This window comes from Corvus kubaryi, unplaced genomic scaffold (genome assembly GCF_017639235.1).
Source record: "Corvus kubaryi isolate FWS band 111438036 unplaced genomic scaffold, C.kubaryi_AGA036_p1.0 split1-131, whole genome shotgun sequence".
In the NCBI taxonomy this organism is placed as follows: Eukaryota; Metazoa; Chordata; class Aves; order Passeriformes; family Corvidae; genus Corvus; species Corvus kubaryi.
This window is the reverse complement of record NW_024582073.1, coordinates 8,748,777-8,775,454: the sequence shown is the minus strand read 5'-3', so window position 1 is coordinate 8,775,454 and position 26,678 is coordinate 8,748,777. Positions and strand designations below refer to the sequence as shown.

The following is a 26,678-nucleotide window of genomic DNA, read 5'->3' as shown; positions in this document are numbered from 1 at the left end:
CCAATTTGCACAAGAACCTAAACTAAGAACAGCATCTAAAAATGTCAAAGTGAAACAAAATTAAATAGCAGCTTTTTAAACTGTAACCTGACTGAAGGTGATTTAACCTTTAAAGGGAAGCATAGGCTGGTACTGAAAGACTGTAACTTTGGAAAACATTACACACCACCCCCGCTTTCCCAGCTGAGCTTTAGATACATAGACATTAAACTCGGTTTTTCCTCCCATTTCAAAGTGATTTTTTTAACGGCTTATTAAGTTTTCTACTGACCTACTTCCAGTTCTATTAATGTGTATATATTCTACAAAGATACAGCTTTTGTACTTGGTGAACCCTCCATTTCCTAAAGCAAAATTCTCATGATTTTACAGCAGTCTAGACTACTAGTTTCAAGTGGAACAAAGCTGAAATCTTATTGCCAGATTTCCCAATTTCCCTTTGGCTACAAAAATATGCCTATTTTCATATTCTACATATATTTTCTAAGAAAAAAATGTTACTAACAGCTCACAAATGCAACTCCTAGACCTTCATTTAGTGATTTCACATGAGCAAAAATAGTACCTCTTGCCACTGACATTCTACTGGCAATAGCAGAAGTCGGAGCTTTTGAGAAGAGAAGGATTAGAATTTTTCTGGAATAATGGCACATGCCAACTACATTTACAAAGGATGACTGAATTAGGCATTTAAGTAAGCATGTATTTTCAGGGAAAAAAGCTTCAAAGCTACTTTGCATTTCTTCATTTGTCTTCTAGGTGAATGAATGTTAACTCTGCAACACGTCAGTGATGAGAAAGAAACACCTGTCAAAACCCATACATGCAGGGCCACTTTTTCTATCTCTCCCAGATCACTGAATAGTTTTTACCATCATAACAAAGTATTGAGTTTACTTGCTTTATTCTTATTACTTCAACACCTTAAGAATTAAACTTCCCTTCATGTACTCCACAATATATTGTGCCATTGTGAAAACAAAGCAGCATAATTTCTGAATTATTCCTCTTCACTACTCCATGAAATCAAAGTTTTTAAAAGAAAAATTATTTCCTTTATGACTGACAGGAGTAAGGCCCACTGAAAGGCACTGCAGTCAGATTTAAGTGACTGAATACCAGGTTTTAGACTCTTAAATCACATGAAAAAACAATTTTTATATTCTACAAAATCTACTTTCAAGTAATTCCCTACTAAATTATGAATAGCTTGATTGAATTTCAGTAATGAGTTTATTACAGAGAACCATTACTGCATTTGGATAATTAAGTACATGCATGTATTTTCAAATGGTACCAGAAGAAAAGCACAGTTAAAACACACAATTATATTAAAATAACAGGATTTACCACACTTTGACTATCCTGTGGACTAAAAGACAGTAAAAATTTTAAGGTGAAATAACCAACCACATCTTCCCTACATTGAATTTGTAACAGAAGTCAATTAGCTTATTTTTTCAAGGAACAACTTATAACAAATACCTTTTCACATCCACATCACTATTGTCATCATCATAACACTCATTTTGCAAAATTTCTTTATATTAATCACTTCCTAAGTTCAACTATAGTTTCATTGCACACATTCTGCTTCAGCATTTGTACCACAATCTTGATTCTAAGCAGCCAGAAAAACTCGAAAAAGCTAATTATGTAAAAAAACCACTATAGAAAACATCAACTAAAGAACCTACTGTTTGTCTTTTGAGATTTTAAGCTACTTTTCAGTGACTTGGGTTTTGCTGGGTTTTTAGGTTGGCTGTTTTTATTATTGCTTTATCCTTTCAATAATACCATATTGCATAAGCGACTTTCATCAAGATGTTCACGGAATACAGGTATCATATTCAGTTGTTAAAAACCACCACTTTTAAGTTTAAAAACTAGTAATATTCTTGAATGCCATGAACCACACACTACCAGTTTGTGGGTTAAGAGAGTATTAATAAGTTTTTGTGCTTTATTTTACTTGTTTATCTCCTGCACTGCTGCTATGTGAAATTGATTTTATCATAGGCAGTAAAATTGCCACTGGTGGGTTTCCAACAGATCTCATCTCCATCGCTCTCCTCTCAGAGAGCTGCTGCATCCCTCATCCTCCTGCATTACTTGCCCACTCTCCTTTGGGTGCTGTGTCCAGGAAGCTGGGGAGGGAGCAGCAGATCCCCTAAAACATTTGAAACACCCATGAAATAATTAGTTGCATTTATTCCAGCTAGCACATAGGCTGCCTTTTGAAATGTCTGAAGTGCTATGTCCATGTTCCTTTGTGTAAACAGAATTCAGATGTCTCTATTCTGCTCAGCACCAACTAAACAAGTGTTCCATCTCTGAAACTTCTGTCCAACTGCCAGGAAGTTCTGAACTAATGTAACTTCAGGAAAGATCAGTAACAAAGAAATTAAACTTATTTCATTAGTAAAGCAAGATAAAAACATTTTTCCAGGCAAAGTTCTATTACATACACAAAGTAAACTGGGCCCACAAATATTTTCTTCCAGTTTTTGAGAGATTGATTTTTGGGTACTTAGAACAACAGTAAAAAGATTTTCATAGTAAGCACAAGTTTACAGCTGGTCTTTCGATGGGCTTTCATATTAGATGCACTGATAAAACAGTTTTAAGATCAGTAAGTTACATCATATTTTTAAAATATTGTAAACCTGCAGATGTTAAGCTATTTCCTCATGGTCAATTAGGCTATTTCCATAGAGAGCCACAAGAAAGAGAAAGACAGCAACTGCAGAGGAAAGGGCAATTCTTTAATGACCACAAGCAAATTCTAATACTACTAAGTACTAACTAATCTGGCTACTTTTTTTTAAGCATGTGCATTTTTCAGGTACTGTAGACACCAAAAAATGGTGTGCGGGAAAACTCACACACCATCAGTCAGAAGTATCTGACTTCTCCAAAATCCTTTTAAAAACTGTTCTTTCTTCTTCTCTTTCATCTTCAATATCTGTATCTGTTCAAAAATTACTGGTAAATAGAAAAGACATGTCTCTTTAATGCTTATGAATGTATTTTGCCAGTCCAAAACTTCTTCTCTGTTTCAGTAGTTTGGAAAGTTTTGATAAATCTCATGGAGATAGATGTCATAACTTCTAGCATTAGAAACTAAAGACATGAGGCCTAAAATGCTAATGACTTCCAAAATGTATTCCAGCTAAACGTGACAGGCTGTACTCACAGAAGACAATAGAGTACCATTAAGATTAGGTAATATAACTGAACAACTAGAAAGAAACAGGAACTCACTTGAGAGTAAGACATTAAAAAGGCTGATCAGCCTTCACAGTAAATTTGAAAGAATTTTTCCCCCACTGTGGCTGCAAAACTCATCCCAACACTGAAGCTCTGACCCCTCCATCAGGTAAGTATGTATCTTCTGTCTCACATAAATAAAATGTATGTTTAGAATATCCCCATGCTATCCAGGTACCAGAAAGTTTTCAATCTTCACTCCTGAGCAGAAACTACCTTGTGCCAGTTTTATCTTTGTTTATCCTTAGCAGTATTTCATCATGCCTAAAAGATCTTTAAAACAGCCAAATTCTCATGCCAGCACAGCAGTGGGAATACAGTTCATTAGCTTACTGCAGCTGCAAAGCCAGCAAACACACATTGCTTTGAGTGACACCACAATAAGCACATGTTTTAGATTTCTAGGTGACAGTGGGGATTAACAAGATATTGAAGCCTGGGAAAAAACCCTCAGATATGAAGAATGTTTAACATAGACTGGGGACTAGACAAAAGTTTGGTTTCTTTAACTCCAAAAATGGCTAAAATATATACTGTGAACCAAGGATTTGCTATTTTGTCTTTTGTTTTTCCTTTTCATAGCAGAAGATGCGCATTGACATTAAGCAGACAAAATAGCATGAATTGATTCAAGTAGACAAGGAAGAAAAGTAACCACATTTATGTTTGATTTCCCTTTCTATCAATCATCTCCATATTACTGTTTGCAAGCCCAAGGACAGTTTTTCTTTCACTTCATATTGCTGGTAAGAGATTAACACTTCCTTTTTGAGTCTTTGAGCACAGCTAAGGCTCCTGCTGTTTTGCAAACTTAGGCATACGAACTCCTTAAAAGAATGCACTGTCAAGGATTTTGTATCCAAACTTTATTTAAAACATTTGAATTAACAAAAACACTCCCACATTATACACATAAAAATACAGACTGACTTGTATATCCACCTGAAGTGATTTATATGACTAAACCACGTCACTTATACTGAATACAACATCAGTAGAGCTCTGGTCTGCCACAGGCTTCCAGTACGCCCCTAAATAATATTTAGCCTTCATCAGTTTGTTTCCATTTTAGAAGAGGGGGACAAACCCAGAAATCTGTAATTTAGTATTAGCACAACTCTTACTCATCTCTTTTCCAAGGTAAATAATCCTGTATTTCTCAAACTTCTAATCAGTCTTTGTAATACTAATGTTAATACAGTAGTTGGTAAGTGATTACACACACACACTCACAAAAGGAAACACCACAATCAAAATCTTGAAGCCATTACTTGGTTCTGTTCACATCACGAAACTTGTTCTGGAGTTAATCAAGATTGTTTGATAGAGAAGCATCTTGCTCAAAGACCATCTTTCTTATTTACTGAAGATGTAATACTATAACTGAAGGAAAATACGTGAAGAAAAGGACTATTCCATGCCGTATTTTGAAACAGTAAAGTCTGAAGACTTGCATGCCAGCCTCACACCTATTACAAAGTTTCTATACAATGCCCGTTAAACAGCCTGTAACACAGTTTTCACAGAAAACATTAGTCATTTTCTGGGTTTTTCAGGAGAGATGATGAGGCCCGATTTACAGAAACCCTGGGTACTCAGAAATGTAACTGAAATCAAAGAAACTTGAACAAATGAAGCGCAACAGAATGCACTTCACTTCAGAAGTCACAATTCAGAAATACCAAATCAGACACATGAAGTCAACTCGTCTCTCTGGTATTGGGGTCTGGTTTTTTTCCTTTCAGTAGCTCATCAGCTCCCCATCTTTTAACTGTGATTAACATAATGCAGTCACCTCACAAAAAAGTATTAGCAAAGAATAAGATTAAAAATTCTTTGAGGTTTATAGTAGAATAAATGAGGCCATAAAGACTTCTGAACTAGTCTGTCCATTTCAGTGGTCAGACATCAGAAGTTATCACTTCTAATTCAGCAACCTTTTGGGTTTTTCCCCCCTTTCAAATGGGGGCTTTTTTCCCTTTCAAAATACATTTATCTTAGTGTTGCTGGGAAACCATTCGAATAATACTGTACATGTGAAATTGCCATTAATTACTGACGCACTTGTAACAAAAGAAAATTATCAGATACAAAAACAAAGGGTGTCATCGTCAATCAGTTTGAAATTCAGTAACATCTGGGCAAATTTGGTAAGGCTAGATGGTTTGTTCCTCTAAGGACTGACAAAACTGGGACATTTACAAAGCAGTTGGTTAATATTCCATTGGCAAAAAAAAAATCAGAACACAATTTCTTCTTCTCCGACTAGTGGCCTGTCCTAGTTAATGAAAAACTTGATTGTTACAAGACTCAAACTAATTAAAAAGATTAAACTATGAGCAAAATCAAATTAAAAATGTGGCTTTAGGCTTATGTGGCCACCAATAGCTCAAGAACATTGCAACTGCAATCTGCAGTTAAGTACAATTAATGACAGGTTTTTAAATTGTTAGAATAATTAACTGTGGATCATTTCTGTAACCTGGCTATATGACCTCCAGAGAATTACTTATAATTCTTAAATATAAGCATGTAAATACATGCAAGTCACCCATGTCATCTAAATCTTGCCAGCAAAGAGCACTTATTAGTTAATATACTATCCAACCCACTTATTATGTATATACCTTTTCTCCTCAAACATACCAAATTCTTGTGGGTGACACAACAGATTTTCTTCTACTAGATGACATTTTAATTTGCATTTTTTAGTCTTGTTTAAATCAACTGCATAGGTAAAAGCCAGGTCAGATCAAAGGTCCATCTAACTACATGACCTCAGAGAGCGGCCATTAACTTATGCAGAAATATCAGGGTTAGTTAAGAGTAACTTTCTTTTCCTCTCACATAACTACAGCCTACTCAAAAACATTTAAGTAGCAACAAGCAACCTTTCTCAGTTTTAACATGGTGTAACAGATGCCTAAAAGACATCCGTGCATGAAATGACAAATTATCAGCATTGGTTATTTCTAGTGGTATGAAGATAGAGACACAACAGGCCAAACTACAAAGGGGCCAATACCTAATAACCAGAGGAATGTGCAAAAAGACAATGGAAAAAAGGAGAGGGAGAGTGTTTGTTTCGTTCTGGGACAAATACATATAAGATAACTAAGAAATGCCAAGGGACAAGATAGGGAAGACTTCAAGGCACACCTGGATTGCTAACCTCTCCAGATGATCACAAGCTAGGCCTTGGCGTGGGGATGGCAGGGGGAGAATTGGAGAGAGGATGAAAGGGTGTGGTGGGCATTGAAATCAAAAGCAACTTTCACAGCAAATGCCTTGCCAAACTGTCACCATGGGAAAAGGAACAAGACTATTGGACTGATTGGAAAACGAAAGGACAATAACTCTTCAAAAAAACCCAAACCCCCACAAAACAAAAACCAGAACCCTAACCCAGCTATGATAAAGAACTCTATCTCCCTCATTAAATGCTAACCGATAAAACTTAATTTCACAGAAACATATTTAAACATTGCCTTAAACCCGTGTTAAAAATCTCCATGCTGAAATTAATTTATCACTTCCTTTCCTTTGAAAAGTTTCAGAAACTTTTCTTTTACTTTTGTATATTTAGCATCTGATTAAATGTGCTTTTTACAGATTTTATCAATTAGTGTTGCTTACACTGATATCTCCAGGTAAAAGAAAATGTGCACTGTTAAGTGTTTTCTTTTTTTCTACAAACCTGTCTTACACTACCAAACTGTACAGTTTTTAGTATAAAGCTGTATCTGAACTCACCATCATGCATTATTTCTTTAACATTAAAAACCCTAGCAGGCGTGATAGCTTTCCAGAAACAATGCAAATGTCCCCATCTCTATCTCAAAAAAAACCATTTGCTAACTTTCACATTCAAATTGACTCTGAAGTTTCTTCAACATTCTAAGGAAAGATTGCCACAAAAAGAAGTTAGTTTTTCCCCTGTGCCTGCCCAATTGTTTGTGAGTTCTTGTGATAAATTACACAAGAAAACGGTTCAGGTTAAAATTAACATAGTTGGGGAGGGGTGGGTGTTCTGGTGTTGGTTGGTTTGGTTTTTTTTCCTGCTAAGTTTAAACCCAGATCTGTCAACCCTTCCATTCTGGTGCGCAGCAAAACAAAATGCTTGTAAAGAGAGTACAGAACAGAAGCTGGGACAAGCACGTGAGAGCCCCACATATTTTGGTGGGAGCTCTGGCTTTGCCTACAAGGGCTGTGTATGTCAGTGACTGAGAAAATCAGTCTCTATGCATTTTGGATTGATGGGGCTATTTGTAACGTATCTGACAATTAAGTACACTACTATTAATCTTACTCATAATGACTGTTTTATATAAATGACACTTAAATATTCTCTTGTGATCAAAGTTATATCTGAGATTTAATAGTTTACTGACAGCAATATACAAGTCTGGAGTTTAACGAGGCAGTAAAATACAGTCAATCTTGAAAAAATTTCAATAGCCATAAAGAAGCTTTGCAGCAAAGCAGATGCCAAGTTTCTAAAACTTCTTTCAAAACCTTCAACTATCTTATTGAAAAAAATATAATATTGCTAACACAATTGCTCTCAAGTTTTATTTAGTCTCTGGCTTGATCTTGGAACAGAAGGAAGGCTTCTTGGGTGCCTTAGAATTGTTTGCTTTCCCCTTCTATCACTTGTTTAAGTCAAAGTTACTATTCCTCTTCCACAAGCCTTACCCAAAGTGTCAAGCAGCTGACTTGCAGCCCTGAAACCAATCATTATATTGTGAAAAACTGCCCTGTAAAGAGAAAGACTGACCTAAAAAAATTATATATTTTGTAGTCAAAAGTACAGTAAACCTCAACACTCCGCTACATGCTAGCTGCCTAGTTTGCTTAAACTTAATTGGATCTATTGAACAGACACTTGACCCCAGCCACAGTACACCAGTTAAAATCACTTCCTCAACAGCTGAAACTATATAACACATGCCACTCTACAGCACCAAACCATCAATATAATCTAGCGTACCAGAAACTACCTTTGACTCAATTAAGCACCTGAACTTGTGCTTCATCTGCAATACATATGCAATCCTGAGGCATTTCCTTTCTACGTCCCTCAAAAGATGCATGTTAATTTTAAAATTCTCAATGTTTTCATTTTCGGAACAGTAATGATGTTATCATACAGATATATCAAAACACTTTAAAAGTATCTGGCCTATATTTTATTACCCACAACCCCAAGCAGAAGGAGGGAAAGGATATAAAAACATTCTTTTTCAAAGTCCTTGGCATAAAAGCTGCTGCTCAGGCACTCTGGGACAGGTGCCCAGAACGTCTCAAGTTCCAATAATAAGAAAGGCTTTCATTAGGAGAAGAGGTCTGGACACAAAAATATAGATGCAATATCAGAAAACTTGCTAATAAGGACCCAAATTTGTAACCAATTAAGTTGACCATGACTTCACCAAGCTAAAAGAGCAAAAACTTGCAGGAACTGGCCCACAGCCTGATGGCCAAAACTCTAAGTTGAACATTTTCTGTAAGAACTATCTTCTGTAAGAGCACTTTTGGCTGACACTTGGCCAAGAAGACAAAAAAATCTACAATTTCATGAACTGATTCATGCCTGAGCTTATACATTCTGTTAAAGCTAGCTTTTATCATTAAGTCATATTTAAAGTTCTGGAAGGCTATCTTTTGAAGAAAACTTTAAGAAATTGAAATAAACTTTTTCAAGTATTTCCATCCCAAGCAAAGCGTCATCATAATATTCCACATTTCAAAATGAATTTGCTTTTATAAACTAAGTCAATATAAGGAAGCACGGACTTCATAAAGAACATACACGTTATACAAATGCACGAAGAAAAATATACTTGTTGGTTTAGTTCTATAGTGTACAATACTTCCCATTCTCTTGATCCTTCAGTAAAGCCAATACCTGACAAAAAAAAATTCCTCTAACTCAGATTAAACAGTACCAATACAGTAAGAAAAATCTTTCTCTGTCTTTTCAGTGATGCTGGGTGCAGTAGCAAAGTATTTGTTCCCATTTAAAGTTAGTCTCAAATCTTTCGGCTGTCTGAATTCTGTAACAATAATTCATTAGAAAACAACAAAAAAAAGTCTGCTCGTAGCCTGAAGATTATGTCTAATACACACACACGTTAATTCAGCAAAACACATATACATGATTTTGAAGTTCTATTATCTCTATTATATAGGAATGACACAGTTCACCACTGCAAGTCCACCAGCTGGGACAAAATAAAACACCTGTTTCAAGGATCACCTCAAAACTGCATTCCTCTACACTCCACAGACTTCGATCCAAGGTATCTGTCTAAACAATCACAACTCTAGTATCTTCTCCTGTAACTGGAAATACTCCACTGCAGTTTTGAAAATACTAGGCTGGATTTGTCCATTCAATAATTTTCAAAACTGTAAATGGACAAAAAGGCTAATTTTCAGAAAAACCACTATGAGCCTTGCTGCTTAAAAAGCAAAGCACAAAGCCTACGTTCTCTTCACATTTATAGCCAAGAAAACTTTTCAATGTACTAACTGACTAGTCAAGACCACGACTGCTATTTTTCAGTCTTTGTGGGGTCACTGCTGTCATGGGAAACAGATCATCAGATGACAGGATATTTCTGATCGCTATAAATTATTACTGCATCTCCACCCGGGGCACAGGACCAAATCCCAGGTTACAAAAACCTTTGGTCCAAAGACCACGGTGTTAACAAACGAGCTATGTCAATATTTGATCAATGCTCAGCTTAATTCTCTATTTTCAGCATGGACTTAAGAAATAATACTAATGAATCACAGTAGCATTTTGGGTTTTTTTCCAGTGGAAAAAGGGATTAACAAAATAAAAAAGAGAGGCAAGACTCACAGTCCCCCAGGATGCTGTGAAACAAGCAGAGAAGATACTTTTCTAATAACCCCTTTTGCTTATGAAAATTCAGCAATTTTGTCAGTTATACTAAATAGGAAAAAACAGATATGTATTACACAAAATTGAAAAATCTGAGGTAGGTTTTGAAACAATTTCAAAAGGCCATCCATAAACTCCAGAAATTAAGCTTTGCATTTAGCCAACAGTGTGATCTTTTCAATCAAGAACAGCCTTATGCAGATCTACTTGTCTCCCCTGCTCAACTATACTTTCTTCAAATGCCGGAACCCATAAAACCACCTAGCTTGCCAAAAAATTTTGCTAACATATCCTGTAATTATTACTTGTGATTCCACTTCAGACTTCTCCTCTAAACTGTGGATATGTTTCATGTACAAATTAGCACTTAATGTATCAACTCTGGCATTGAGAGAACTCGCAAGAGAACAGTAATGAATTACAAAAATGGGTCCTCCTCTTTTAAGGAAAAGCAATGAAGTCATAATCCCTTAAATGTCTGCAGGCAGGAAGGACAACAAAACTCTGGCAGTTCTCCATTCCAGTGATAAAATGTTTACCTTAACAAGCAAAAGTTGCAGGGAAGGGGGTGGCGGTCAGAACTGCTCACCTTTAACCGTTTAACCACTTCATCGTTGGTAATTTTGTCCGTAATCTCCTTCACTCCAGGAGGATAGTAGATGATTTTACCGTCGGCAGCAGGTTTTGGTTGGGTAGCAGGGAAGTCCATCCTGGCGCTGCTGGTTACAAACTTTCCTTCTCCACAGTCCTCTACCGGCCTCTATCGGTCAGAAAACAAAAGTTCAGCAGAATGGAAACGACTTTCTAACCCTCTTTTTCCATTCCTCACCCTCAATTCGCTGAAGGCCCCGGCTACCGCCCCGCTGGCCGCGCCCCCCAGCGCTGTCCCCGCCGCATCCCGGCGGGAGCGAGGCCCGGCCCGCCGCCGCTCCCCGCGACTCGGGCCCCTCCGCTCCCCTCCGGCGCCTCCTTTCATTGCGGGGCTGCTCCAGCCCAACACTGTTAGTTCGCAGCCGACGGTTTTACAATGAAATTTGGGGCCCAATCGAGGGGTACCCCGCGGCCGAGGGCCCCTTACGGCCTGGGGGGTGGGCCGGGGCGACGTTCCCGGCCCCAGGGGGTGGTTCAGAGCCGGCACACCGGCCCCAGAGCCAGGAGACGAGGCCTAAACAGTTAGGCCTCAAAACTATCGGGAGGCAGAGAAGCCAACAGGAGAGGGGGAGGGAGGGAGGAAGGGAGGGAGGCGGCGGCGAGAGCAAACAAAACCCCCCCGCGACCACCCCGTCCTCTCAGAGCCCCCCGCCCGCCCTCCTGCGCCTCCAGGAGCCCCCCCGGGGAGGGGGCCCGGCCACTCACCACTTTCCATTTGTTCCCGCAACTTCATGTCCCCTCAGCCCTCGCCCCGCACCCCCCCCTCCCGCCCCGCTGCCCCGCACTCAGCCGGGCCCACAAAGAGCCCCCCGCAGCCCCAGCTCCGCGCATACACCCCCGCGGCCGCGGGGAGCGGGGAGAGAGCACGGGGAAAAGCGGGACCCGGAGCCGCCTTTACCTCATGCAGCTCCGGAAGGTGCAGCATTGAGCAGCCTCCGTGCCGGGTGGTGCTCGCCGCTCCGCCGCCACCCCGCCGGCCGCTGCCCTGGGGGCTCCCACCGCCTCCTGCTCCGCGGCGCGGCAGCTCCTGCTCGGGAGCGCTGGCTGGGGGAGGGGGAGCGGCTCGGTGGCGGCAGCAGCGGCAGCGGCGGCGGCGGCCCGGAGAAGGGGAGGCTCGGGCGGAGCGTGCGCCGCGGGGACCCAGCGCCGCTCTCCGCCCGCCCAGGGAAGCGCAGCCCGGGAGGAGCCTCCGCGCCGCCGCCCCCGCCCCTTCCCCTTCCCCTGCCCGCCCGCGGCCCGCGGTGACGCCCCGCCAGGAGCCCCCAGCCCCCGCCCCGGAGTAGGGGCGAGGCCGCCCAGTAAGTCTCGCACCGCGCGGAGCCCCGCGCTGGGCGGGCAGTGCCGGGCCCGACCGGCGCAGCGCTGCCTCAGCTTGGCGCCAAAAGCTCCGGAGCGGCCGGGCCGGGCGGGCTCCTCCGGGGCGGCAGGGGCACGGCGGGCGCCGAGCGGGCGTGCCCGGCTGCCGCCAGTGTCAGCGAGCGAGCGGCGGGTTCCCGGCTGCAGGGCGGGAAGGCGAGAGTTACGTTAGTGCTTCCTTGCAGAGCCGGGGCCGCTCATGGCTGCACGGGCTCGTCTGGCCGGTCCCTCAGACATATGGGGCCTGATCAGCGTGATAGAGAAGAAAGTGTGGGGAAACGGTGTGTGGGGTGGCACGGTGAGTGCGGTGGTAGGCGAGAGTGAACAGTCCTTCTTCAGACAGATGAGGAGAAGCCACATTTTGGTTATAAATCTTAGGGAGAAAATTGAATATGCAGACCAAAGGAGCCCTCGCCAGCCAACTCAGGAAATCCTTCCCTTCAAAATGTCTTTGTAATTTAATATTCATATTTCCAAGGGATGGGGTATGTCTGGAAACTCAGTAGCAAAGTGGGATATATCTGTCTGTTTTGAATCTGCAGAACGTACCCTGCCTGTTGGAAGTGTAGTGGCTATGGAGTGTTTTCTAGATGCCCGTGCTGCTGAGAGAAGGTGTGTGACAGCTGAAAGAGGACTTTTAACCCATCAAGACTAATTTCCGGTCTTCAGCTGGTTATTTTTGTCATTCAAACCAGCTAAAAGTATTATTTTTCCTAATTCTGAAAATCTCTAATGAGTTTTCCGTAGAGCAAACTGAAGGCAGGAGGTCAGGACCAGTCTCCATGGAGGGACGTTTTTCTCCGTGGGGGTTGCACAGGTATGAGCGGAGCCTTGCTCGGCACAGCGGAGTGGCTGGCATGGCCTGGCAGTGGCAACGGAAAGATGCAGGAGGGTGAGGGGAGGGGAAAGGGGTGAGTAAGTAAGATTATGGAGAAGTATGCCAAATTCCAGCTTTACAAGGTGTGGGTGGAAAATGTACAAAAACTTGAGAAGCTCTCTGGAACTTGTGGTGTAATAGCATGTGGGTAGGAAATTACTCTCCTACACTTGTGTTCGTAGTCTCCCTGCAGTGTTGTTCTAGGGGAGTTAAAGCCTTGAATGTCCACAGCCTCTATGAAACCAGTTTAGGATTATGGTGAAAATGACTGAGAGTTGCAAGGAACACTTGGAGGATCTCAGACACTGATTTTGAAATTTAGAAGAGTGTCATCAGGCCAGGCATTTAAATCTGGTTGTGAATCCAGACTTAGGTGAAATAATTCTCTCCACGCTTAAGGATCAATGGATTTGGGCATTCACAATGGACAAGTGACCCTAAAGTTGTACTGATTTTAGTAAATAAATAAAGCCAGTACATGTAATCTTTTTTCCTAATCCAAACTAAAAGGGCCGTTTAGATTTGCCTTAGTGTTGAAGGACTCAGACTAGCTATCAACTTTAATTTGTTGTCAATCAAATAAAATGTACTGTCAGAACTAATATACATTGAACATATGTGGGTCTTCTTATATTTGTTACATAAAGTACTTTCTTCTCAAATCAAATTACTAATATAAACCATTTGGTGTAGGTTCCTTATTTTTAATACACTTGTATTAGCACAGTAAATTAGAAACAAATCCTAGAAGACTGTTCTGTAACTAAATAAAGTATATATCAAAAACCTTTATGAGCTGGTTTCAGTTTAAATAGAAAAAGACAGAATCTAAGTTAGTAAAAATGATGCAAGAAATAAATTTGAAGTGTCTGTTGCTAAGGTTTTTTTTTCATGAACTAAACATAAAGCTAGAAAGATGTTAGGCAGACTTCTCTTTGGGCAGAATTGAAGTATTATGGGTGTTGGCGTTCCAGAAATTTCACCTAAGTCTCTGAACTTCCTGGGTTTTAATATTTATTTTCAAATATTCTTTAATTTTATTGAAAAGCACTGTTTTATGTATATCATTAGTGTGATCTACAATGTTATAACTTCTTGTTGTAATCTTGTAGTTACAAGATTTTTTCTTTCACAAACTGACACCATCTTTACTTAGAAATGTTTATACAATGGGTTGTGAAGTAGGACTAAGAATGTAATGGTAAAGGGCTATGCTCCAACAACTTGCTTTTAGTCTAAGTTGAGGAGAAACACGGTGCAAAGCCTCTAGTATGCACTTCTAATCGCTTTTATTTTTCACCAAAGAGTAAAATAAAGTCTTGCATTGTAAGGAATATGTACATTGAAAGTAGCATGTAGTTAGACACGGGAATTCAAAGATTTGACTTGAGAGTGCCAGGCAAGATTTGTTCATTCAATTAAAATTCTGTTTCATCTTATGCAAGTTCTTTGTGAATCCCCACACTGAAGTACTCTTGGTCATGGACCAAAGTTTCTCTGTCTTCTTGCGGATTTCGGATAAATAGTGAAGTTAGAATAACAAAAATCTTGAAAGGCATCAGTGGAAGGTTGACTATCAAGGAGTTCACACAAGATTCCTGTTTTTACGGGTAATGGGTGATTAGTCAGCAGTATGTTAGCCAGATATGTGGTGTTTTGAATGAGTTTTGGACAAATCATATCAGCAAAGTGGCTGAGAGGAATAGGTGCTAATTCTGAAATCATGGGCTGATTAGGCAATGGTCCTATCTTTTCTCAGAAGAGAAGCAGTGGGATTCGTACTTCTGCGCCATTTGAAATTCTAAAGGACTGAAACAGAGCACGTGGTTCTGATACCACACCCAATTAAGGGAGGTATGAATGAACACTGAACTGCCAATTAGCTTGAATATATGCATGGTATTTTCAGAATGTAAAAACATAAAAGCTTCAGATAATCTGACCTGTGGTACTCTGTAATCTGAATTGTCCTGAAATCTGCTCTCATCAGATATGATTACAGCTGCTAGTGTCTGGTTTGTTGCTTTTGCTTGTTTGACCTTCACCCTTCTAATTTCAGCAAGCAGCTGAGATCTGACTTGGACTGCGCTTGTACAGCTGTAGCTGGGTTCACATGATCCCTTGGGTTTTACTGGTTGGCTCTAATAATATGACTGAGTCCCTTAGTCTTTACCCAGATTTTACTGTTTCCACTGGAATTTTATTACCTTTACTCACATTATTTTTATTGGAATGTATTTACTCTGATCTGCTCTTGGTTTTTTTTATTATATTTTAGACTATGGTTGCAAGTGTTATTCATAAGCAGACCGAGAGGGTGCTGAACAGCTGTGGGGCAGCCTTGTGAGATGCTTCTTTCTCTGTATTGTGATAGGACAGGTTCAAGGAAAGGATCAAGAAAGGAAAAATGTGGTGTTTTTACTGGTGGGGGAAATACTGCAGCACAGGATTTTCAGAACAAAACGTCTTTCAGGTGAAACAGAAGAAAGTATGGAGTGATTACTTCAAGCACAGAAAATCCTTTAATTCATGTTGATTAAATTAAGCTACGCTCATATGTTTCCAGGAACTGTGTAGTGGTTGTCCTCAGGTCTTTGTTAATACAGTAAACATGGATAGTAACAATGACTAAGAAGTAAACAGTCACATTAAGACATGACAGTGTGTTGTGAACTGCAGTAATATCTGTCATTCAGCTGGGCAGACAAGTTAGAAATACTATCTAGTGGGTTAGGAAAGCACTTGTCCTCCTAATAATAACTATGCTCTTGAAAGCTCCCTGTTTTGCAGAACCAGGTGGTGGAGTGTGGTCCTTCAGTATTAAATTTTTAAAATCACGATCAAACAGGTCAAGAGGCAAACAAAAAAAATGCTTAAATTGCTTGTTTTCTACTGTAGTATCTGCCAGTTCTTGACAGATATCTTGACAGGTATCTCTGTCAGGTTGCTTCCTAATCATGAATGCTGGGTTTTTTTCCTCTCCTTTTGAAAGACTATTTCTTTTTCAATGATAAACATTTTTTCCTGCAATACTCCAGTTCCTCTGCACTCAGTAAAAAACAAACTCTGGAAAATAATTTTTTGTCCTCAGTTTTGCTCAGAGGCTTTTTCTTACAGCTCTTTGACTGTGGTATTAGTCCTTGTTTCTGGCTGTCTTTCCTCTTGTCCATTTGTTTATTCTCTCACACATGCAGTTAAGTGCAGCTCGTCCAGTTAAAATTATAGCCTCTAAGTTTGCTGCACTGGACCTTCAGAGTTCTCCCTGATGTTTCTAATTAAATGTTTCAGTATAACATATCTTTGATAACATCATCTAATTGTTTTAACTGCGTATTTTAATAGTTGATGTATTTTACATCTGCTGTAAATTGAGGTGGGTCAGAGATGAGTTTCTTGACAATGTGCATTGCCATAATGAAAAAGCTCCAAAAAGTGTTCCATTCCAGAGGGAATTACAGTGAAATTATTCTTAGAACAGACCAGGAAGCGAGCTTTGTCCAAAAACCAGGGACTTGTGTATCTCCCATTTTCTACATTGACAGGATAAAATCTGTAAAAGGGTGCAGGAGGACTTATGTGGATTACATCATAAAGATAATTAGATGGAGACACAAAGTGCTTCTGTTGGAGAGTCCCACAACTCACTGAGTCTTCATGGAGTAGTACGAGTTCTGAATTTAGGGAAGGACCAAATATTGTATGGATTATAAACTCTTTTGAAATTGCTCCCTAGCCATGATTTATCTAAATGTTATTTTTGCTCTGGTTTTGGTAAGGAGGACTTCCCCCTGTGCTGCCTAAAAATGCCTTATTCTGAACCATGTTTGGAAATAGGGCAGTTATCATAGAACCGTAGAATAGTTTGGGTAGAAAGGGACCTTTAAAGGTCATCTAGCCAGTCCAGCTCGCCCACAGTAAGCAGGGACATCTCCAACTAGATCAGGTTCCTCAAAGCCCTGTCTAGTGTGACCTTGAATGTTTCCACAGATGGGGCATCCATAACCTCTCTGAGCAACCTGTTCCAGTGCTTTAGCACCCTCCTGGTAAAAAATATTTGCCTTATATCTGGTCTAAATCTACATTCTTTTGGTTTAAAACCATTACCTCTTGTCTTATCTGCGAAAATGAACATCATTCTTGTAAGTCCCCTTTAGGTACTGGAAGGCTGTTGTATCGTCACCCTGGAGTTACTATTTTCCAGGCTGAACAACCCCAGCTCTTTCAGCCTTTCCTCATAGGAAAGATGCTCCAGCCGTCTGATCATCTTCATGGCCTTTCTCTGGACCAGTTCCAGCAGGTCCATGTCCTTCCTGTGCTGGGACCCCAGAGCTGGGTGCAGCACTGCAGGTGGGGTCTCACCAGAGCAGAGCAGAGGGGCAGAATCCCCTCCCTGGCCCTGCTGCCCACGGTGCTCTGGATGCAGCCCAGGACATGTTTGGCTTTCTGGGCTGTGAGCACACATGGCTGGGTCATGTCCAGCCTCTCACCCACCAGCAACCCCAAATGCTTTTTGTACAGGGCTGCTCTTGATTGCTCTTGATTCGTTAGCTCCCCAGCCTGTGTGTTTGTGTGTGTGTATATATATATATATATATAGCCACTGAACTTTTGTAGTGTCCTGGTGCATTCAGAAATGACAAGGATTGCCACTACATAACATTTAGGCCATTGTGAAAAGGTGTATATTTATGAATACATTTGTAATTTACAAACCACTCTATTGACAGAATGATTGCACTTCTTTCATTTGCCTGCAAGTGAAGTCAAATCAATTTATTGGCACCTGCAGATTGGCGATTTCACAGGAGAATTTTTAGAAGCCTCCATGATCCCTTGCTAGTTTTGAACATTCAGAAACTGAAGTTACAGCAGCCTACTGCATGTCATCTATCCACCTCCTTTCTAGCTGCTCTCAATTATGATGACTTGTCACCATTCTCTCCATAATTACATTCTCAAGGTTATTTCCATCTCTGCTCCTGATGTGTCCAAAGCACATACATTTACACCTATTCATTTCTGACAACCAAGTCTACTTTTCTCCAATAATATATTTAATATGTGCATTTATCATCTTTTCTGTCCAGAAGATGTCTTTGCTTGCACCATATCGCAAAAGCTTCAATTTTCTTTGTCACTATCAATAATTTCTCAAAAGTCACATTCGTAAGTTGCTACAGCAAAAAATTAGGCACTTTACCAGTCAAATCTTTCTACTTTCATGGTGAAATTTTTTTCCCAGGCTTTTATAAGGGAAGCCATGGATGGATCAACTATTCTTCAAAATTTTCCAGTTTCTATTGGACAGATTCTGATTGAGTAGATTTGATCCCAGGTAACTGAATTTATGAACAGTCTCTATAGCTAGACCACTAATCATGAAGCTAGCTAATACACTATTTTTATTAATTAAGTAAAGTTATTTTATTTATGGCATACTCAAGAATACCCTGTGTTTTTCATTAGCCTTTTATTATCTCTCTAATACTTGGTGTACAGCAGAAGCAGTTGTGACAGTGCTATGTCATCAGCTGAAGGTCATTTAAAAGAAGTCAATTTCAAATTTCAACTTTTCCATTCTGTGAAGTCCTTCTGAGATTTTTTTTTTTTTTTTTTTGGTCCCAGCTGGGCTACAAGGAAATTTGCAATTACCTGTAGTTTTAATAGTAGCACATGGTTCTTTATATTCACTTGATATTTTCCAAATAACAAGGCATATTTGGGAAATTCTGAGTGTTTGGGACTGCTTAGAGGAAATACTGCTGGGGAAATTGGGAAAGTTTGGCAGTATGTTTAGCCCATGGCAGCTGTTTTTTGGAGGCAAGACAATGAATCTCTCCCTGTGCCCCATTAAATAAGAACTGTCCTATGATCTATTAAAAAATGAGAACGTGTGGTACTAACAAGTTCTGATTAAGAGGCTCATTTGTGAAAAGTATCAACTGTATTTATGATGCTGCTGTTGCTAATTCTTCCACAAATATAATGTCTGCTGCTTGCAGTAAAGAAAACAATGATATGAAACTTTACAAATGAATATGAACTTGAAATTTACCATTATGGTCAAAGAAAGATGTTTGATGAATGGATGTGCAGCCTCAGAGCTGTACTGTAATGACAGGGTCATTTCACGTTGATGGATAGGTTACGTGGTGTATTATTCAGAGGCTTAAAAAAGGGTTGCATTTATCAAGCCTGGGGAAGCATCAAAGGGTGTGGGTATGACTGTGTGAGCAACAGAATCATTATAGTTTGCCTTTGAACAAAGTGAGGAAATATATTGATCATATAGGTTTATGCACTAGGGGAGCAACTAATGATGATCTGTGGACGGCTCAAGGGGATAATCATTAAAACATTACACCACTACACCATTTTGGAACCTGAATATGAAAATTGGATTTCAAACTCTCATAAAGAACAAGTTGCATTTGAATTTATAAAATAAAATTACTTGTTTGGTTTGTGCTGCTCCAATCACTTCATCCTTACAATTCCACTTCAGTTAATGCCCTGGACGTTTGCATCCAGGTCATTAGCCAGCATGACAGTAGCAGCACACTGACAACGTAGTGATCCAGCAGCAGGGAATACTGAGTATCAATGGAAGAAAATTTTCCTAAATTTGGGATATGTGGCAGCAGAGAAGCTAAATAAGGTTATTTGAGCCAGTACTTGCATGGATGCTTGACAAAGCAAACATCGAATTGTTATCTAAAGAGAGCACAGAGTATCAAGTAGACAAAGCCAGAAGTAGCCTAGACAAGGCAAGAGCAAATATAGAAATGAGAAAAGTATAGTCTTGACAAAAAGGCTTAGTAATACAAAAACTGTGTTAACAATATTCAGATTTTTAGCCAAAAATTCTTCATGATGCAATATAAAAAAGTCCATGATGGTGGAGTGATCAATGAAGGTGATCCTAATACAAGCAGAGGGATTACTGCTTGTAGAGTGGTATGTATCCACTTAGAATTCCACCGACATCTAATACCACTATTTATATCCTATGTGAATTGAGCAAGGCAGCTCATGTATACTCTGTGTAATATACTATAACTACACTATATCAAGCACATAAACACTTGCTTTTTTAAGTATATCTCTGTACTGTGCTTTTTATCTTCCAGACACAGCATACTTATACCTAATCATTTATATTTTCAGGGAAGCACCGCCTAAAATTGTAAACTTCCTTCATCTAAGTCCTTTAATAAGGCAGAAAAAGACTTTTAGCCACCACATGAACATTTAAGTCACTATTTTAGATGTAGTCAGGTTTTGTTTATGAGATGCCATTGACCTATATTTAATCAATAATTTTTAAACCTTCTAGATCTGCTCAGCAGGCACCTCCAATCCAGAAGAAAACTGGAATGAATCATATTTTTCATCCATTTTCAGTATCATTCAGCTGCCTGGATGCACTCTGTTAGGCATTAATTTTTCTTCAAAAAACTGTAACAGTATGTTCTCTTATACAGCTTCACAGTAAAAAAAAAAAGATTTAAATGAAAAAATATGTTGACAAGTCTATCAGATTCTGGATATAGTAAGACAGAACAAAATAATGTTACTTCTCGCGGAGAAAAGCAATAGATTCTTAAATCCCCTAAGGAAGCAGCTTCATACAGCAAGTATGAAATAACACCAAAAGAAGTACACAAATGCTGACATAATCTGTGAGCAAAAAAAACCCCAAAGCCTCTACAGTTTCCTGAATTTAAGCAAACTTGCAGTAATATTTTGTTTGTCTTACCACAGCCTTATTTTGGTGTTTGTCTCTCTGTTCCTTTCCAAAAGATTTGTCCCTTGACCTGCTGCTGGACGTGGGAAATGGGAACACAAGAAAAGGTATGAATGAACAGGAGAAATGGGATGAGCAGAGATGTAGGAAAAAATCTGCAGCTGGCTGGGCAGTAGGAGCTTCACGTGAGCAAACAAAATATGCAGAGACAGAAGGTGAAATAAATAGCACTGAGTGAATTGTAAGTATCTTTTAAATATTATTTGTGGACTGTAAGTACAATTTTGCCAAATTCAAGATGAACTGGAGAAGCCACATTTTCAGAACAATATAATTAAATGTTCTGTTATATATCTTAAAATGAGTTACACCTATAGTTCTATTTACTTAATATAAAGGCTCCTTTCAATTTTGATTTTGGCTTTGCATACTTAGCAGCCACTAAAATAATCTCTTTGGAAACTAGCTGAACAAACTTGCAAGAAGATTTTTAAAAACAGAGCATACTATTAAAACTCAAAAAGGAGATGGTTGTGGATTTCTCTTGCCCCTTGTTTACATATGAAGAGGAGTTTCAGGTCAACTGGAGAGCTACATCAGAATATACTGGGAGCTTTTATTTCTGTGTGCATATATCCTGCTTGCTGTTTTGATGCTGCTGGTTAGTCTTCTTGCTGAGACCTGGGAAGAATGTATGTGTGATAGTGGCTGCAGTCACACTTGGGAGTGGCACAACCTGCCATCCCCAAAGTGGTGAACCTGACAGTGCAGAGTTTGGAAAAGTAAAGGAAACAGGCTTAAATGATGGAAATGTTTGTTTTCTATTTCATCCCATTAATGGGTTTAAACATAATCTAGATACGGATTTACTTGTACATGCCTTTTATAATTCCTGAATTTGAAAAGTACATGTATAACCAGAAAAAATTAGGAAGGTCCAAAAACATGTGTCTTTAAGAGTCATCAAAGTGCACAAACTGCATAATGCTGTTGAGGAAAGTAAGTACCAACACATGTATGGATGTTGTGGTTTAACCCCAGCCAGCAAACAAGTCCCACACAGCCACTCAATCATTCTCTCACAGTGGAATGGGAAAGAGAATTGGAATGGTAAAAGTGAGAAAACTCATGGGTTGAGGTAAAGACAGTTTACTAAGTAAAGCAAAAACCTCACACACGAAGAAAACCAAGGAATCCATTTACCACTTCCCGTGGGTAGGCAGGTGTTCAGCCATCCCCAGGAAAGCAAGGCTTCATCACGTGTATTTGGGAAGTACAAGCGCCATCACTGAAAACGTCCCCCTCCTTTCTCATTCTTCCCCCAGCTTTAAATACTGAGGATGACACTGTATGGTGTGTATTGGCCAGTTTGGGTCAGCTGCTCCAGCTGTATCCCTTCCCACCTCCTTGTGCACCCCCAGCCTCCCCACAGAAGATGCCTTGACTCTGTGTAAGGGCTGCTCACCAATAATAAAAACAGCTCTGTTGTATTCCTGCTTTCAGCACAAATCCGAAACACAGCCCCATACACTGTAAAGAATATTAACTCTACCCCACCCAAACCCAGCACAGTGGATGAGGGGGAAATTGGCAATTTGTTCTGCTGAATATGTAATCTTTTCTTTTTCTACTCTTCTACTGTGTAGTATATTTATTTTTTGTACATGGAAAATAGGCAAGTTCGTAATAAAAACTGATATAAAGATAAGACTCTAACTTAAGTTTTGAGGTACACATTTTTGTCTCCTAACCATCACCACTGCACAGAAGAAGAAATACTCAGAAATTGAAGAACTACACAGAAAATATGAACTACTCCCATTTAAATGTTCTTTTGTGTATTCTTTCTTCCAGATTTTGGGGAATGTAATCAGAGGAATAAAGCAGTTGAAAGAGTTCTATGTTTGATCATCTATTTGAAAAAAGCTTAAACGTGTTTTCATGCTGGTTGTATCAACTGTTTTGGTTTGGGGGTTGGTTTGTTTGTCTGGGTTTTTAATAAGTTGTCTATTACAGATGGGCCCAGATCCAAATGCCACCACCTCTGCTCCATCCTGAACTGCGTGTATCAGGTTGCAGATACCAATCTGAATGTCATGAGCTAGTGCAGGGTGGAATGGAGCTTGTCTTAAGATATGATTCCCTCATTCTTTGAACTTGGAATTGTCATGAATTTGACAGGTATAAGCTAGCTAATTTTTGCCTAGTCCTTAAATAAATTGGAAGCTGTAGACTGTCCTGTTAAAAGGAGTGAGTGTCCTTTTATGTCTCTGAAACTGTAAGATGGTCCTTAGCTGCCTGTGGCTTTCTAAATTTGAGTTTCTTTTGTTGCTGATGTTATTCACTGGAAAAAAATGTGGCCCCATTTGCAGTGAGAGAGGGTATGAAATGTTAAAAAATAGAAATGATAGGTGGATTTTAGAGAGACTAAAAAGAAAAACCCCAAGACATCAGAACTTACAGGAAAGCAAAAGAAGGCTTTCTTCCCCATTCAGCAACAACCAAATAGCTATGGAGTTAATTTCCTATCTAAATAATTAGATTCTATCATGTAACAGTTACAAAGAAGCACATAATGAACAAAGGATTTTCTTAAAAAATTGTAGTCTACACAGCTGTTTTTAAATGCACATCACTCACTCCCTGCTCCCTTCCCCCAACTCCTTGGCTTCTTGTTTCAGCATAAGACATCTGGCATACAAGTTATTCAAGTTCAGAAACTAGTTACTGAAATCTAATTAATAAATGAGTGTTAGTGGGTTTAGACCATAACAAGTTCCCTAATTTATTTTTACAAGCAGTTGGAATAATCCACAGATGTTCATGACAGATGTCAAGCACAAGGATTGCTGTAACTAGCAGCTTTTGTGTAACAAATGGTAAGTGAGGAAAACTGACATTAAGCAGGATACCTGCAAGATATTGTAGAATTTTGAAGCCATTGAGTTGTGGTATCAGAAAATTCTGTAAAATATTCATGTCTGGATAGGACATGTATTGTACATATCTGTACTTGAGAATAAGGCCTCCGTGAAACTATTTTGGGAAAGAAAGAAAATAGATGTTTATATTGTTTTAATCTTATATTAATTGAAGGTCAGTCACTTGGAGGAAAACAGGTTTGTAAATCAATTGTGATTGGCAAGCAATTAACTTCTGGTAAATGAATTGCATGGGCAATGGAGTACAGTCTGTCTTGACAGGTAAAAGCATTTTTTCATTTGAGTAACATTAATAAATGATTGAAACTTGCCTAAAATTCAGGCTTGTACTTAACGTTAGATCTACTTAGAAATTCCATCCTGCAACAAGGTCCAATATTTTAACATTTAAAATTTCTGAAGCAGCGCAAACAAGACATCTCAAAATTTTCAGGAGAGTGGAAGTACTGGTTTTTATTTAGAATCACTGACGAGTCTTAATGATTTTTTTCCCCAGAACTTAGTAAGGTGAAATGGATTGATAACTTATTATCACAAAACCAAAATACAAAAATATATAAACTAATTTTTGCTTATACTATTACATAGTCAAAAGAAAATAATAACTGATAGCTTTTTTGGTTTTTTCCCTTTTCTTTCAAATTGATATTTTAAATGGTTTGTTTCCAAGTGTTTATTTCTGAATCTCAGTATGATGTGGTCTCATTAAATAAACTTGGGTAATAATATATTTGAGGAAATGCATCTCTTTTGCTCTACGGAAAACGTTTACTTTAGGAGATATAGAGTACCTTAACGTGATAAAATCCTAATATGAGCAAGGTAGCTTGTAGTTATTACATGCTATCCTGATGAAGGTAAACGGGTAGGAGCATAAGATTATTTTAACCATCTAATACATATAATGAGATACTGTTCTAACTAAATGAAACAAACTTGTTTTCCTTGCTGCTTCTGCCCTAATTTTTCCTTCGTGAAGACAAAGTCCAACATGGAATTCTTTGGATTTAGTTGCTACCACTTATGCTAGGGATTTGACTCTTAGTAAGATATCCCAGGAGAAGCTCAGCTGCCCAAGAACATAAAATGCTGAAGTGTCACTGCAAATTCTTGAATTATGTTAGTTCTGTCTTAACCTAGAATATTTTAGCCCAGTTCAACATCAGTGACATTTCTTCTACAACGCTGCCTGTCCTCTTGCCTGTCCTGAAGGCAGATACCTTGCAGATTGGAAACCTGGAGGTTTTCTGTCCTGTGGCAGTTTTGTTCTTACAACTCTGGCTTTACAATGAATGGAGGCCGTTAACGATACTGTTCCATGGAAACATCCTCTATCTTAATCAGCATACAATAATTGTTTTGTAAAAAACAGTAAGTAAACTTTCACATCCTGGTCAAATTCCAGTTTAGATAACAGCACCTTGCTTACTAAGTTCCTACGATTTCAGATGGATAGTAACTGCCTATTAACCTACTCTGTGGTATTGCATGGCATAGTTAAACAGCTGTTGTATTTTGTTTGATGTAGATGTATTAAGCGAATCCCCCGTGTTTTTGTTGTTTTGTTTCTTTTAACATAACATGTTGGCAATGGTATAAGTTGCAGAAGTGTCAACCATTATTGATTTTGTTCCTGTTAAGTCTAATTCCTGCAGTGATATACATGAAATCTGTTTTTTAAAAAATAACACAAATACGCAATTTTACTGCTAACCTTGTTCTTAGGCCACTTAAATATGCTGATCTCTAAGATATCTGATATTAAATTTACCATAGGATAGGATCAATGCAGTTTTTAAAAATTAAGTGATATTCAAGAGATAAAAACATGACAGATACAATGAAAGTCAGCTTATTACTTTTTATCATACGCCAAGGTGGCATGTTAAGGATTGTTTGTTCTACATTTCTGCAGTTTAAACAGATTAGGTTGGACTTTTGGTATCTATTGTATTTGACATATCAGATTAATAAAAACAGCAGAGCAGAGAACATCCAATACAGGAATCAGATTCACCACAAATCAAATCTGAAGTGTGAGCTTATTCCAAATTCAGAAGGTCCTTGTAGCAGTGAGGATTCTGTCAGCTGTATAAGCATGACCTCATTCTGTACCTGCAGAGAAAATACAATGAAGTATAATTCTTCAGTTCTTTGATAATAGCACTTACTGTCATTATCTCTCTGCACCTCCTTTCCTAAAACCCAAGCATCTTTACAGTTCATATATTCCAGAGATGTTTAGCATAGCAGGTATAATGAGCAAATTTTATTTCTGTTTTGCAATATATCTGGAGTACCTCATTAAAAGCACAGGTACTTTAAATGAAGAATAGTAATATGCTGCTTTAGAATGTGTTTAAACAAGAATTTGAAAATTTGCAACTATTAACATTGAGTGGTAACATTATAAACTCCTTTGATAGTTTACTGATGGATAGGTGAACCAAAGTACTGATTTGTTAAGTGACTTCTTTAGTATTCATTAGTGGTAATGCTGGAATAAGAGTGACCTGTTTACTTAAAAATGCAATCTTATTGATATTAGCAGAATTTTTGCTATTGTCTTCAATGGGGCAAAAATTGCCTTAATGATCTAGATTTCTGCTGCTTCTAAATACTGGGTTTTTTTCCTGTTTAAAATAATGCTGAAATAGAACCCTGTATAAAGGGAATTAAGGCATTATTTTAATATAGATATAATAAATCTGTACTACTTGGAATTAAAAAATGAATGTGTGAAATAACTAACATTACTGCAGTGATACCAACCTGTTATTTCAGTTAACTATGGAATCGATAGCTATATGGAACAGAAGATCAATATCCTGCAAGTATAGAAGCCAGATATGGAGCTTCTTAATGGAGATAAAAACCAGTATTCACTATGCATTTGACTTGAGGAGGAGAAGAGATAGGTAT

General features: G+C 38.9%; 1 protein-coding gene across 5 annotated transcripts in view; it reads right to left on the bottom strand.

The window, feature by feature from the left end:
* Positions 1–12,005, bottom strand: part of PDS5A (PDS5 cohesin associated factor A) — a 93,243-nt gene extending 81,238 nt beyond the window's left edge. For 4 of the 5 annotated variants that reach the window (XR_006020458.1, XR_006020457.1, XM_042052914.1 and 1 more), the window contains exons 1-2: positions 11,733–11,949; positions 10,773–10,943 (exon numbers count right to left, since the gene is read on the bottom strand). Coding sequence is in view for 3 of the 5 variants with exons in the window: in XM_042052914.1 (XP_041908848.1) it covers positions 10,773–10,943; positions 11,733–11,759 (198 nt within the window). In the remaining 2 variants the exon portion in view is untranslated. Of the gene's footprint in view, positions 1–10,772; positions 10,944–11,732 lie in introns of all 5 variants that reach the window. The other variant, XM_042052918.1, reaches the window with a different exon arrangement.
* Positions 12,006–26,678: the final 14,673 nt, after the last annotated feature.